We start from the raw sequence: 13,390 nt of genomic DNA on the forward strand, positions 1-13,390 counted from the left end.
TATTTAATAGATTAATATTTAATATTTTAGTATTGTGAACATTTATAATTCTGTGAAGCTGCTTCCATCTGCATATCCATTATATAAAGTGTTTTTAAAGTTTCTACATTTCATACATCTCTTTTGTATCAAAACAGTTTCATTTCATTTTATTTTGAGTGGCTCTGAAAAATAGAGTTTTATGAAAAGAAGAAAATCTGTTTTTTAAAGCAATTTGTTTTGTTTAAGCCCAACTTCTTTGTATGTATATTTTACAGATTAAAGGATTTACCTGAAGACAAAGCATTCTATTCATCAGAGACTGGACAAGAGTTACTCTTGCTTTTTGCAATTAAAGATGACGTTGTCATGGAAACACTTGATCCTGCTTTCATTCATTGGCTGCCTAGGAGGTAACAATAAGCTGTATTTTCTACATTGAGGTTGGAACTATACTTGAGTCTTATGTTAAATAATTTTTAAATGTTGAAATAATAGTCCACCAGTAGCAAAAAGAAACAAAGGGGTTTTTTTTTTTCCCCAGAAGGGAAATTTTCATTCCTTCTTCTGAAAATAGGATTCTCTTACCACTCCCTCATTTTTACAAGCCATTTTATCACCATACCAAATAAAATGATACCTAACAATATAGACCTACTGTAGTATTATGACCAAAGGAGCCAATCAGAATTTGAGAATGTTAATTCATGATTTTATTCCTAAAAGGAGCTAAAACTTATAATCTGTCATATACAAGGGAGAATATAAGTTTTAAATCCCAGTATTTTAATATCTAATCTTAAAAACAATATGGTTTTTATTTTAGCAGAGAACTTATTTTAGGGATCAAAAATTAACATAGGCTGCTTTTTTTAATTTTTGGAAAATTTAAAATGTAGAACAAAATGTAAAAAGGAATAAGTCTCATATCTATCATACAAAAGTATCTATTATAAATTATTTGACATTGCCTTTTTGTTTTGTTTTCTAGAGGAGTGACAAAGTAAGAGAAGGATTTTTAAAAATAGAGTGGTATTTTTATTACAATTAGTTTTTTGGTTTCTTTTATCATTTTCCTTCTTTGCAATATAAAGATTAACCAGCACCTACCAAGTTGAAAGAATAGTATAATGAATATACACATATGCACTATTTATATTTTTAATTGAATATTGTGTCATTTTAATGTATTCTGTACATATGTGTATGAGTGTGTGTCTGTTTCCTTTATTCACTTATTTGGCTAGCACATCTGAAAATAAGTTACAGGATCATTACCTCACACCCCTAAAAAATTCACACTAGTCTCCTAAGAAGATGACCAATTTTGTACCTAAGTACAATTTCTTTATGATACCTAAAGAAACTAATTAAAAAAGCAGAGTGTCATTTTTCTTTTCCAAGAAGAGAAAATTGGTATGGAATGAGGCCAAATGCATTGTCAAATAAAGCACATGTTACTTGAAGACATGCATATATTGGAGTAGATTTTTGAACTCTTATGTCCGACTTAAAACATTCTTCAGATATTTAAATGAAAATATATGGCAAAAAATTTATAATCAGTGAGAGATTATGAATTAAAACCTCCACATTTTATTTTTTTTAATTTTTTAACATTTATTTTTGAGAGACAGAGAGAGAGAGACAGCAGGAGGGGGGAGGGACAGAGAGAGAGGGAGATACAGAATCGGAAGCAGGCTCCTGGCTCTGAGCTAGCTGTCAGCACAGAGCCTGATGCGGGGCTCGAACCCGCAAACCGTGAGATTATGACCTGAGCTGAAGACAGACGCTTAACCAACTGGGCCACCCAGGCACCCCAAAACCCCCACATTTTAAATTAAAGTTTTTGGTTTTTTAAAATGAGTTTTCCTTTGTAATGTCTCAATCTTGCTTTTTTGTTTTGTTTTTAAAGCTTATTTATCTTGAGAGAGAGACAGACAGAAAGAGACAGAGAGAGAGAGAGAGCACAATCTTGGGAGGAAGAGAGAGAGAGGGAAAGAGAATCCCAAGCAGGCTCCACACTGTCAGCAAGAAGCCAAGTATAGGGCTCCCTCTCACGAAATGTGAGATCATGGCCTGAGCCATAATCAGGAGTCAGATTCTTAAACGACTGAGCCACCCGGGTGCTCCTCAGTCTTCCTTCTAGTTTTCTTTGATTGCCACCAAAGTGCATTGAGGACAGAAGGACCACCTATTTACAGATTTCTGCCTTTTCAAGTGACCTTTGGAGAAAGATCAACACAGGTATCCAGACTAAAATATTTTTTTCTTGAATCCTTTTCTTCATTGACAGTTTCAAATTTGAGCTCTGTTGTTGTAAAGGGACCAAAATGAAAGCAACTTTACGACAGTAATATTATTAGTCACCAAATCACCTTTCATAGAGCAACCCCGAAATTTTCCAATTAATTGAAAAGAAGAAGATATACTCAGAAAGTGAAAGTGTAGCAACAGAAAATGAGATCAGTTTATCAGTGGTGTAAAATGTTAAGTTAGAATTTTATACAGTGTTCAGGTGGTATGTATTGTTTTAGCATGTTTGAGAAATGTTTTACAAATTTTTTTTGGAAAGTTATAGAAAAAGCAGTGTCTGTTTTGCTAAAATGTTAAGATGTCATAAAACAAATTAAAGGCCAACTTGATTTTCTGGATAAAAAAGTTTTTATACTGATAAAAGTTTGTTGATAAAAAAAAATTTAAGGGAGAGGCACCTGGGTGGCTTAGTCACTTGTATCTGACTCTGGATTTCAACTCAGGTCATCATCTCATGGTTTGTGATTTCAACTCCCATGTCAGGCTCCATGCTGTCTGCAGGAAGCCTGCTTGTGATTCTGTCTCTCTCTCTCTCTCTCCCTCTCTCTCCCTCTCTCCTTCTTCTCAGTGCTCCTCCCCTGATATCTCTCTCTTCCTCTCTCCCTCCCCGCCCCCCCCGCTCTTAAAGGAAAGAAACTGTAAATAAATAAAACTAAAAAGCTTTAAGGATTTGTATGGAACAATTAGATTAATTGATATATGATAAATTTATATAGAGTGTTATTTAAAGAATTGATAATCTTTATAATTATAGAGAATTGGGCTCTTACAAATTTTCTAAAATGCATTGATTGTATATAATTCTTAACATAGTTTAGTACTCCTCTAGGCTCTAGATAAAACTAACTTTAAAAGATTGGTAAGTGTGATATTCTGTGTTCTATGTTTTAGAGTTAATAATCAGTTCATAATGTAGGGGTGACCTCATAACAAAGGGCAGGTAAAAACCCGCTGTGCAAATTTGCTTACTTAGAGTAGTGTTTAGCCAGTAATCTAAATCTAATAAATGGAGCAAATGCTTGATAATTTGTGTTTTCTGTCTTCTCATATTTAAGCTTTTCATTATCCATTATCTCATGCATTTTTTCATTTCCTTCTATTGTTTTGCCTATGCATGTTTCCTCCTGCAACAAAAAGGCAAAAGTAATTTCTAGCCATGACTTTTTTTGGGGGATGAATTTAACTGATTTTCTTGAAAAAGCACTAGGCTTAATTCATTCTTTTTTTAAATTTATTTATTTTGAGAGAGAGAGAGAGAGAAGGGGGGGTTCACATGAGTGGTATAGGTACAGAGAGAGAGGAGAGAGAGAGAGAATCCCAAGTAGGCTCCACTCTTTCAGTGCAGAGCCCCACATGGAGCTCTATCTCCAGAATTGTGAGATCATGACCTGAGCTAAAATCAGGAGTCTGACACTAAACCAACTTTGCCATCCAGGCACCCCTAGGCTTCATTCATTCTTTAAAAAAATACTTTTTTGGCATCTGTTTATGCAACCCACGTTGTTTTCAGTGAAGAAAATGGACAGAGCTCTTTGTCCTGTGGTGTTTACATTCTGGCATATGATGGGCAAAATGTCATTGAATTAGAAGATACTAGTGCACTGGGGAAGAAACACAAAACCTTGTGAGTGTAGGAGATTGGGATGTGGGTTGCCATTTTAAATTCAATGAGTCCTCGTCTAGAAGGTGACACTTGAACAAAGACTTAGAGTGAACGAATTGACCTTGTGGATATTTAGAGAAGAAAGTTCCAGGCAGAGTCCACAGCACATGCAAAGGTCCTAACATATGACAAGCTGAGTGTTCTAGAAACAATAGGGAAGCTGGCATGGTTGCACCAGGAGTGGAGCAGTAGGTGAGAGCCAATGGGCACTGTGGAGATGATTGCAGCAGAAAATGAGGGGATGGCTGAGAATGAGTAAAGGAGAATGTTTAGAGCTTTTGCCCTAAATTCCCCCTAGTAGACCTACTGTGTTTGAGCAGAGAAATGATGTGATCTGACTTATCCTTTGAAAGGACCTTGCTAGATGCTGTGTTGTGGAAATATAGTAGAGGGGCACAGGCACTAGTTAGAAATTAATGTAATAATCAGGTGAGGGGTGATGGTGGCTGACTCCAGGCTGCTCAAATTTTGGGTGTGCTTTGAAGGTAGAATCATGAAGATTTGCTCACAGAATAGGTGTGGGGTATGAATGAAAAGGGTGAGTCAAGGATGGACTGGAAGGCTCTATGTCACCTTGTGTTGAGAGCAAATTATCTCTGTCCACATCCAGAGGTGTGCCTCATGGATGGAAGGAAGACAGGCCCAAAGCATAGGTAACTGTTTTCCACTAAATGGTGGGTAAAAAAGTCAACGTAATGGGTCATGACCAGTGTTTTTTATTTAAATAGGCAAATTAGAATTAAAAAGAGATGGAGTAGAATATATCAGCATGCACTGGCCATTTAGTAAATATTTACTGCTGAGCACTTTTAGGCATTTGGAATACAGCAATGAGACAAAACCAATAATATCCCGGTCCTCCTGGAGCCTTCCTTTTAATATATGTGTGTTGAGTCCTGATGTTACATATATTTCTTACTGAGTTCCTGTCAAAATGTTTAAGAGCAAGAGACCTAAGTAGAAAAGGAAGAGAAAAGAGAACCCTCCAGCGTTTTGAGAAGAAGCCAGAAAAAAAAGGAACATGAGGAAGAGGAAAAAATAGTAATGACAGCAAAGTTAATAATACTAACAATTTTTAATGTTTATTTTTATTTTTGAGAGAGAAAGAGAGAGAGAGACAAGGAGCAGGAGGGGGAAAAGCAGAGAGAAAGACACAGAATCTGAAGCAAGCTTCAGACTATGAGCTCAGAGCACTGAAGCCAGGCTCAAACTCATGAACCACAAGATCATGGCCTTAGCCAAAGTCCAGTGCTTAACTGATTGAGCCACCCAGGTGCCCCAGTAATGCTAATAATATTAATGAATGGAACCTTGTTCATTGTATACTGGGCCCTGTGGAAGTGCTTTAGTGACCTCATCTCATTTACAAAAATGCAATGAGACAGACGTTATATCTATCTTAGAGACAAGGAAAACAGTTTCTAAGTTTTTAAGTAAGTTTCCTAATCTGTGTGCTTATATCAGAGTTTCTCTTTGTTTTTGAAATCAAGTGTAGTCCCCTAATCACTAGTATTTACTACTTCAGTAATTTATTTTCTAGAATAAAGTCAGGATATAGGCCATGGAATAAGAATCCTCAAGAGCTCAAGGAGATTGTTGCCTCACTGCTGAATTACCAGGAGTTAATTGCTTAATTATATGAGAAACTCTAGATGTTCACTGTCCAGCGTGGGAGCCACTAGCCATATGTAGCTAGTCATACAAAGATGTACTGTAAGCATAAAATGCACACAAGTTTCCCTAGACTTGGTACCTATTAAGATTTTAAAATATATCAGGGGTGCCTGGGTGGCTCAGTCGGTTAAGCTACTGACTTCGGCTCAGGTCATGATTTCACAGTTTGTGGGTTTGAACCGCACAACAGGCTATGTGTGGAGCCTAGAACCTGCTTTGGATTCTGTGTCTCCCTCTCTCTCTGCCCCTCCCCAACTTGTTCGTTCTCTCTCTCTCTCTCTCTCTAAACTAAACATTAAAGAATTATGTCAGTGATTTTATATTGAGATAATAGTTTCGATATATTTCAGTAAGTAAAAATATTATTAAAATTAATATCCCTTGTTTCTTTTAACCTTTTTAAACATGGCTCCTGGAAAATTTGAAATATGTGGGGTTTCCATTATATTTATTTTGGACATCACAACTCTAGACATTTACGAAATAGAAACCTGACCATTTTGCAAATGTTTTTACCATGTACTAGTCCAACAGGAAACCAAATGAATTAAGATAATGGGATTTGTTGATTTCATATGAAGAGTTGTAAATACTTCCTGAGAGTGTATTGCATACAAATACTGAACCCTTTCTAGGTTGAGTTCGGATTTCAAGTGTCATTGCTTGGTGAATGTGGACAAGTCCTTAAACAATGCATTTGGAAATTCTAGATTTTACAGACTATATTCTGTTGTGTTTTTAGTTTTAGTTTTCTAGTGGGATTAGATAAGTAAACATAAATCTTGTAGAAAGAGAAATTTCCTTGGCTAACTAAAATTATTGTTAATGCCTAGTTTTAACACCACCATGGAAAATATCAAATTTCTGTAAAAGTTCTAAGTTATTCTTATTTCATGAAACTCTCTTAAAACTTTAGTGACCAACCAGTAAGTATATTGGGATCTACTCATACTTTGTAATACCTAGAAGTGATTTGTGAAAGTAAGTAGCCATTAGTCTGAGAAGAGAAAATGATCTCCAGGTGTCCTTGACCTTCTTTTCATGGATATTGTGGTAGTGTCTCCAGCATCTACTCTCTTCTGCCATCATGAAGTGGCCATGAGCCTTGGACGAGATTGACACCATGCTTAGCTCCAAAGATAGACCTGTCTCATTTGCCCCAATGATCGGCCTAAGCTCCTGAGCTCATGGCAGTTTTGTGACCATCAGACGTTATGTTCACACTTTGTGGAAAGTGCCTTATCTCCTAGTGTCTGAGTGAGGAATCCTGATTGCTGTAGGTGGTCATCCTGCAATCATCGTGGAAAAACCAGCCTGAGGGAACAACTGATTCTGTGCCTACAGATCACAGACAGCAGAAGAAACAAGCTCTTCAGTGATCCTGTACTTCCATGGCCCCACTCCTGGCCAAAACAGCATAAAAAGCAGTAAATGCCTCCTCCCACACCTTCCCCCCAAGATGACCCAGTCTTTATCCTGTAGAGCTACCTTAACCCCTGAACTTTGTTTGCCCCTTCCAGGAATCATGAAGATAGCATATGTTCCTAATTGTGTCCCGAAACCTATTATAACTGAGACCGTAGGTCATGCTTTAGGAGATGATTCAGATCATCTTGATTAAGTAATTGATTTTAATTTATTTATTTATTTTTATTTTAGAGAGCTCATGAGCTTGGGAGAAGGGCAGAGGGAGAGAGAGAAAATCTTAAGCAGGCTCCACGCTCAGCACAGAACCCAATGCAGGGGCTTGATCCCACGACCTGGGGTCATGACCTGAGCCGAAATCAAGAGTTGGATGCTTAACCAACTGAGCTATCAGGTGCCCTGATTAAATACTGTCTTAAAAACTGTTGATTCTGTAATTAAGATGAAATGTATAATCACTAAACAGTAGCCTTGGCTTCCTTTAACATTACAAATTTAGTAATGGATGGCATCCTCAAACAAGAAACATCTGTAGATTTGGGCTGCATTTGAAAATCATATACTCTGCATTGGTTTGTGTGTAAAGGATACAATGCCTTCAAGTGCCCTAGTCACACATTCCATCCTGTTCTTTGTCACCTTAATGTGAAACACTTTCTGTACTAGTCTTTTCATCCACATCATGGTTAAGGAAAGCTTTAAAAGCAAAATAAACTTTTCAAGTCCTCACTGGAATATTTTTCAATTGGTTTAATGATGCCACCCTTGTAATCACGGAGAAAATGAGTTTGGTGTTGGATGTGACACTTCAAGTAAACTGTTGCCATAATCTCAAATGACTGTCATTTCTTCTGCTGTGTTTGTGTGCCATGTAATATGATTTGATGGCACTGATACTGGTGAAATGGAGATGTTGCTGATCTCTGCTTATAAATCTTGACATCCTCCTTGTTTTCACCGATAAACTTATTTCAAATCATCCCCCTCTATTGCAGTGCCCTAAATCTTGAATTGCTTTTCATTTATCCCATTTAAATCTTGACAGTCTATCAGAGTATGAATGTGAAAATCTGGGGAAAAACAAGGCAGGCATTGTTGGTGTATTTTGTTCTTATAACCTTGATCATTGATAATTCCACATATTGGATTTTTGTAAGCTTGATGGTGACTAAGAAAGCGTTTGGGGGACTTAAAAAATAATGTGTATTGGAAATGCTATTAGAGTTCAGTAAACATAAGATTAAATAAAACCCACAATTTTATTTAGCTCTTAAAGTGGCTGTCTCAAATGTGCCTGTTGATTAGTTCACTGACTTCTAGAAATGCAGTGCTCATTCAAACCAATTTAATTGACTATTGCCTAAGTGATAAACTGTCTTAAAGTACTCATCACATAAAAGTGTTTTTAAGTACCCCTGTGCATCTTTTGTTTTTCCATGAGGTGTATGAGCAGAGCTAAATGGATTGGACTCCTACATCAGTACAGTCTTAAGTGTTAACTCACGAATGATGGTGAACTTTGAGTGTAAGACAAACACACACATGCACAAACATACACATGCAGATGCATGCATTTATACAAGGCACAACAAAGGGAAAATCTTGATATTCTGGCCAGTAACATCTATCTTACAAGTATATCTGTAAGCAAAGAGAAGGCAGTGTCTGTGCTATGACAGAGGATGCCTCTAAGTTACACCTCCTTGTCATCCTTACCAATTTTCACCACTCTCAGTACAGTTTTTCATAGTCAGCCCCTATATTTATTATCTGTCACCCCAACTATTCCCTTGGTCTTGCTACTCATCTCTTCAGATTCTTTCCCTTCCTTTCTCTGGCACATTGCACACTTTGCAGCCCAGGTCATCTTTTTGAACAGCCTTTCAGCAGTCATTTCCTGAGTGTTTTGTGTAAGGCATTGTGATAAGCGGTATAGAGGGAGCTAAGATGGGTTGGGTTGTTGTCTCTAGGAAGGAAAGGAGGCACACATAAATAGTGAAAGCTAAGATTTAAGATCCTATTTATAAAAAATGCTAGAAAAAAAGACTAGAGTGGAAGTTCTAAGAAGAGAGAAGTTAGAGAAATGAAGAAGGAAAAATATTCATGGGGAAGACTGTGTTTGAGCTGGATCTTAAAATAATAATAATTAGAATGAACGTGTATTGAGTTATTTACTTTGTACCAAGCATTTAGCTAAGGACCTTGAGTGGGTTAAATCATCTAATTCCTTCAGCAACTTTCTGTGCCTAGTACTTGTTTTCCCTATTCTGTAAATCAGGGACTGATGGCTCTGACAAGTTAAGGAATTTTATAAAATTCACATACCTAAGAAGGGCTTGAGCTGGAATTTGAAAACCAGTCTATAAAATAGCTTTACTCCACCCATGGATATAACCATTATATTAAAATTGGACATAATCGAAGAGAATGGGGCAATGTCTTACTTAGTATGTTCAAACTGCATAGGCTGGGTAACTTCAACAACAGAAATTTTTTTCTCATGCTTCTACAGCCTGGGACATCCAAGGGCAGGGTGCCAGTTGATTCACTGCTGGTGAGGTCACTATTCCTAGTTTTCTGACAGCTGTCTTCTTGCTTGGTCCTTACATGGCAGGGAGATAGAGAGATTAAGCTCTCTGGTCTCTTCTTATAAGGACACAACTGTTATCATGAGGGCTCTATCCTCTTCATTACCTCCTAAGGCCCCAACATACTGGGGAATAGGGCTTCAACATAGGAATCTTGGGGAGGACACAAACAGCCAGCCCATAATGGACAGAAAAGATGTTTTTAGGTTTAGAGAAAAGTGTAACATAGAATTGGATCCGATCATACATAGAAAGTATGTAATAGCTCTGAAACTAATGATAATCAGTGTATATTGAGATGCTATTGCATGTTAATCCCAGCGTAAGCTGTCTGTTTGTATTTAATTATTGTGGTGACCCTTTGAGATAGGTATTAGTACAAATATTACTTTATAGAAGGAAACTGAGGTACAGAGAGATTACTTCCTTGCCTGAAGTCTCATTCCATTTTGAAGTGTAGCCACATTGCAAACCCAAGCCATATTTCTATAGATCTACACTGTGCCGCATGGAGTCACTTACAACTATTGGGCACTTGAATTATGGCTAATCCAAACTGAGATTTGTGGGTTTTTTTTTAAAGTTTTATTTAGTTACTTATTTTGAGAGAGATTGGGGGAAGGGGCGAAGAGAGGGGGAGAGAGAGAACCCCAAGCAAGCTCCTCACTGTTAGCACAGAGCCCACTGTGGGGCTTGAACCCATGAACTATGAGATAATAACCTGTGCTGAAACCAAAAGTCAGACGCCAACTGAGCCACCCAACTGCCCCAAACTAAGATTTGTTTTATTGTGTAAAATACTGTATTTCAAATGCATATTTTGAGAAAAAGAATAGATAATATCTCATTAGCAATATTTATATTGATTGAAAGAAATAATATTGATAATATTGAGTTATCTATATAATATGATTAAATTAATTTCACCTGTTTCAATTTCCTGTTTTTTCTAGACAATGTAAATTTTATGTGTCTCATGTACCTTTTTTGTATGAGAACATTTATGTTCTACTCCTTTAGCAAATTTCACTTATACAATATGTTATCAAATATAGTCATATTTCCATTAGAAATTAGATGTAGACTCTATGCCCTTAGCACACCTATGTGCTATTTTTCCCCTCATGAATGATAAAAATTAATGTTCACTTCTGCATGTTGCTTCCTTTGAACATCAGTTGACACTTCAGTTCAAGACACTGTCAAGCAACAGAACTCCATGAAGATATGCAACATCGGATGCTCTTTTAGATAGAGATGTTGTAAATTTCAAAGTACTTGATGAGAGCAAAATGCAGTAAGGAACAATCAAATTATGTATGCATCTTAACATATATCTGTGCATATAATTTGAAGAAACTATGGGAGGAGATAGTTATTTTGTGTTTTGTGATATGACTCCATAGTTTCAAAGCAGCATCAATTTAGTGAACAGATTTTGGAGTTTGATTTGCCAGCAGCTGTGGCAAGAAGAGGCTTGGCCACTTTCACTAATTGTCCACTGATTACCAGTATACTTTTGTTTTTCCATAAGGTCAATTCTAAATGCCCACAAGGAACACCACATTAATTTCTTTGAACAGTGTCAGTGAAAACAAGGAGGCAAATGACTATCGGAAATGGATGAAATGTTAGAATTCACTTGTCCATCTGTAAACAAGTATGTATATGAAAACGATTAAGCAACCTTTATTAATTTTTTATCATTAATCAAATCATTGATGCAACACTTGGAACCAGTAATAACTGCCATTGTCAATTGTGAAATTGTATGTCATTCTGATACTACTACTCATAAGATAAATGTTGCATGGTTAAGATCAAAACACTAACGATGATGAGGGGCTCAGTTGGTTGAATGTCTGACTTCAACTCTGGTGATGATCTTGCAGTTTTTTAGTTTGGGCCCCGCAGTTTTTGAGTTCGAGCCCCTCATCTGTTGTCAGCGTGAGCCTGCTTCAGATCTATTCTCTCCCTCTCTCTTTGCCTCTCCCTCCCTCTCTCTCTCTTTCTCTTCTCCCCCCCATCTCAAAAATAAATAAATATATTTACAAAACCCACTAGCAATAGTGAAATGTTTACACAACGATCTGTTTTGGAAAACATCTACTGAGTGTGAAACAGTGTGCTTCTTGGTGTTTCTACATTGTGGATATTTATGGCTTTAAAAGAAGAACAACAAACAATGTCGACCAAAAAGAAAAGAAAGGAAGACACAACTCCTGTACCTCTGCCAGGCCATTAGATTTTCCAGACGCTTCCTCTTCCGACTTCTGCCCGGCAGCTAAGGAATTAAGCTCTTATCTTGGTATTTGACTCACTACTTTCTCTTTATATTATCTGGGCTTACTTTTCTTATTTTGGGGACTGCCGGAGACAAAAGTAATATGCCCACCTGTCACTTAAACAGGAGGCAATTTGTTCCTTTTAACTAAAAGGACTGTTGAAAAAAAGAGAAAGGAGCATCCTCTCTATTCGTTCAGGTAGACCTGAGCCCCAGCTCGAGATGAGTGACCTTGGGAGCCTCTTGCACAGAAGAAACTGCTATTTTCTTGGACTCACTGCATAGTGATGGAAGGTTCACCATCTGTTTGTGGAAGGTGGTGAAGAAAGAACTCTCAAGGATCAGTGCAGAGGTGTGTGATGGTATGCAATGGTATGTGATGGTGTGCTGACTTAGGGATCCATAGTCTCTGAACTGTGGCTCGATTCAGTGTTTTCCCTGGTTAGCTTTATAGGGTGCACTGGTCTGAGAGAGTGCAATGTGTACACTGCTGTTTTCATGGGCTCTGGTGACTTATTCATGGTTTATTACAAGCATGCGAACATTATTTGCTCTTTCAGTCCTACAAGCAAGGAAGGGTGAGAATCCAGGCCAGTCTGGGATCACTGGCTGCCCTTCTGATGTTGTCGGACATTGCCTGTGGACATGCAGCACTACTGTTTCAAGCAATATTCAAAGAATATATGAATACTGGGGGTAGCATTTCCGTGTTGCACCTTATTCATGCCAGCATTACCTGTGCCCTCTTGTTCTTAGAACATGTGCAACAGAAAGAGCAGTCTGTGTATGCCCCCCAGGGGGGTTTCAAGGCAGATAGCAATCTGCCTGTGTTTTTATATCAGCCTTAAGATTTTGAAGCAGAACTGGATTTTTTATTTCCAAATAAGGTTTTCATTACTAAGTGCTATTTTATAGGTTTTAAAATCCCTTCCTTGACTTTTAAAAAAATTAATATTTACTTATTTTTGAGAGACAGAGAGAGACAGAGCATGAGTGGGGTAGGGATAGAGAGAGAGAAGGAGACACAGAATCTGAAGCAGGCTCCAGGTTCTGAGCTGTCAGCACAGAGCCCGATGCAGGGTTTGAACTCAGGAACCATGAGATCATGACCTGAGCTGATGCTTCACCGACTGAGCCTCCCAGGCACCCTACCTTCCATAACTTTTTGAATAGAAAGTGAGAGCTTTTCATTCTCATCCTGTGAGTGTGTGCGCAAACGTTAATAATGCTTAAACTCAGACATATGTATAAAAAACATATGAGGTCATATACAGAACATGTGTGTGTGGATAATTACGAAGAATTGGCTGTTAAACAATGTATTACCTGGCTTTCTGGGCAGCCGTCTGTCTGTCAGTGAAGGAATGGTATTTACTGTAGCATATACAATGCCACAATGCCTTTTCCCCCCCTCTTTTTGCTTGAGTATGCAGCACTGCAAATCTAAAATACTTGGTGCTG

At 37.6% G+C, this 13,390-nt stretch overlaps 1 protein-coding gene across 1 annotated transcript in view; it reads left to right on the forward strand.

Annotated features, from left to right (window-relative positions):
• The first annotated feature begins 336 nt into the window (after window positions 1-336).
• CNTN3 (contactin 3) overlaps window positions 337-13,390 on the forward strand; it is a 240,047-nt gene continuing 226,993 nt past the window's right edge. Inside the window, exon 1 of the mRNA XM_029917321.1 lies at window positions 337-392. Within this exon, the coding sequence (XP_029773181.1) occupies window positions 338-392 (55 nt within the window). The 5' untranslated portion in view covers window position 337. The remainder of the gene's footprint in view (window positions 393-13,390) is intronic.

Source organism: Suricata suricatta, chromosome 12 (assembly GCF_006229205.1).
Source record: "Suricata suricatta isolate VVHF042 chromosome 12, meerkat_22Aug2017_6uvM2_HiC, whole genome shotgun sequence".
Taxonomy (NCBI): Eukaryota; Metazoa; Chordata; class Mammalia; order Carnivora; family Herpestidae; genus Suricata; species Suricata suricatta.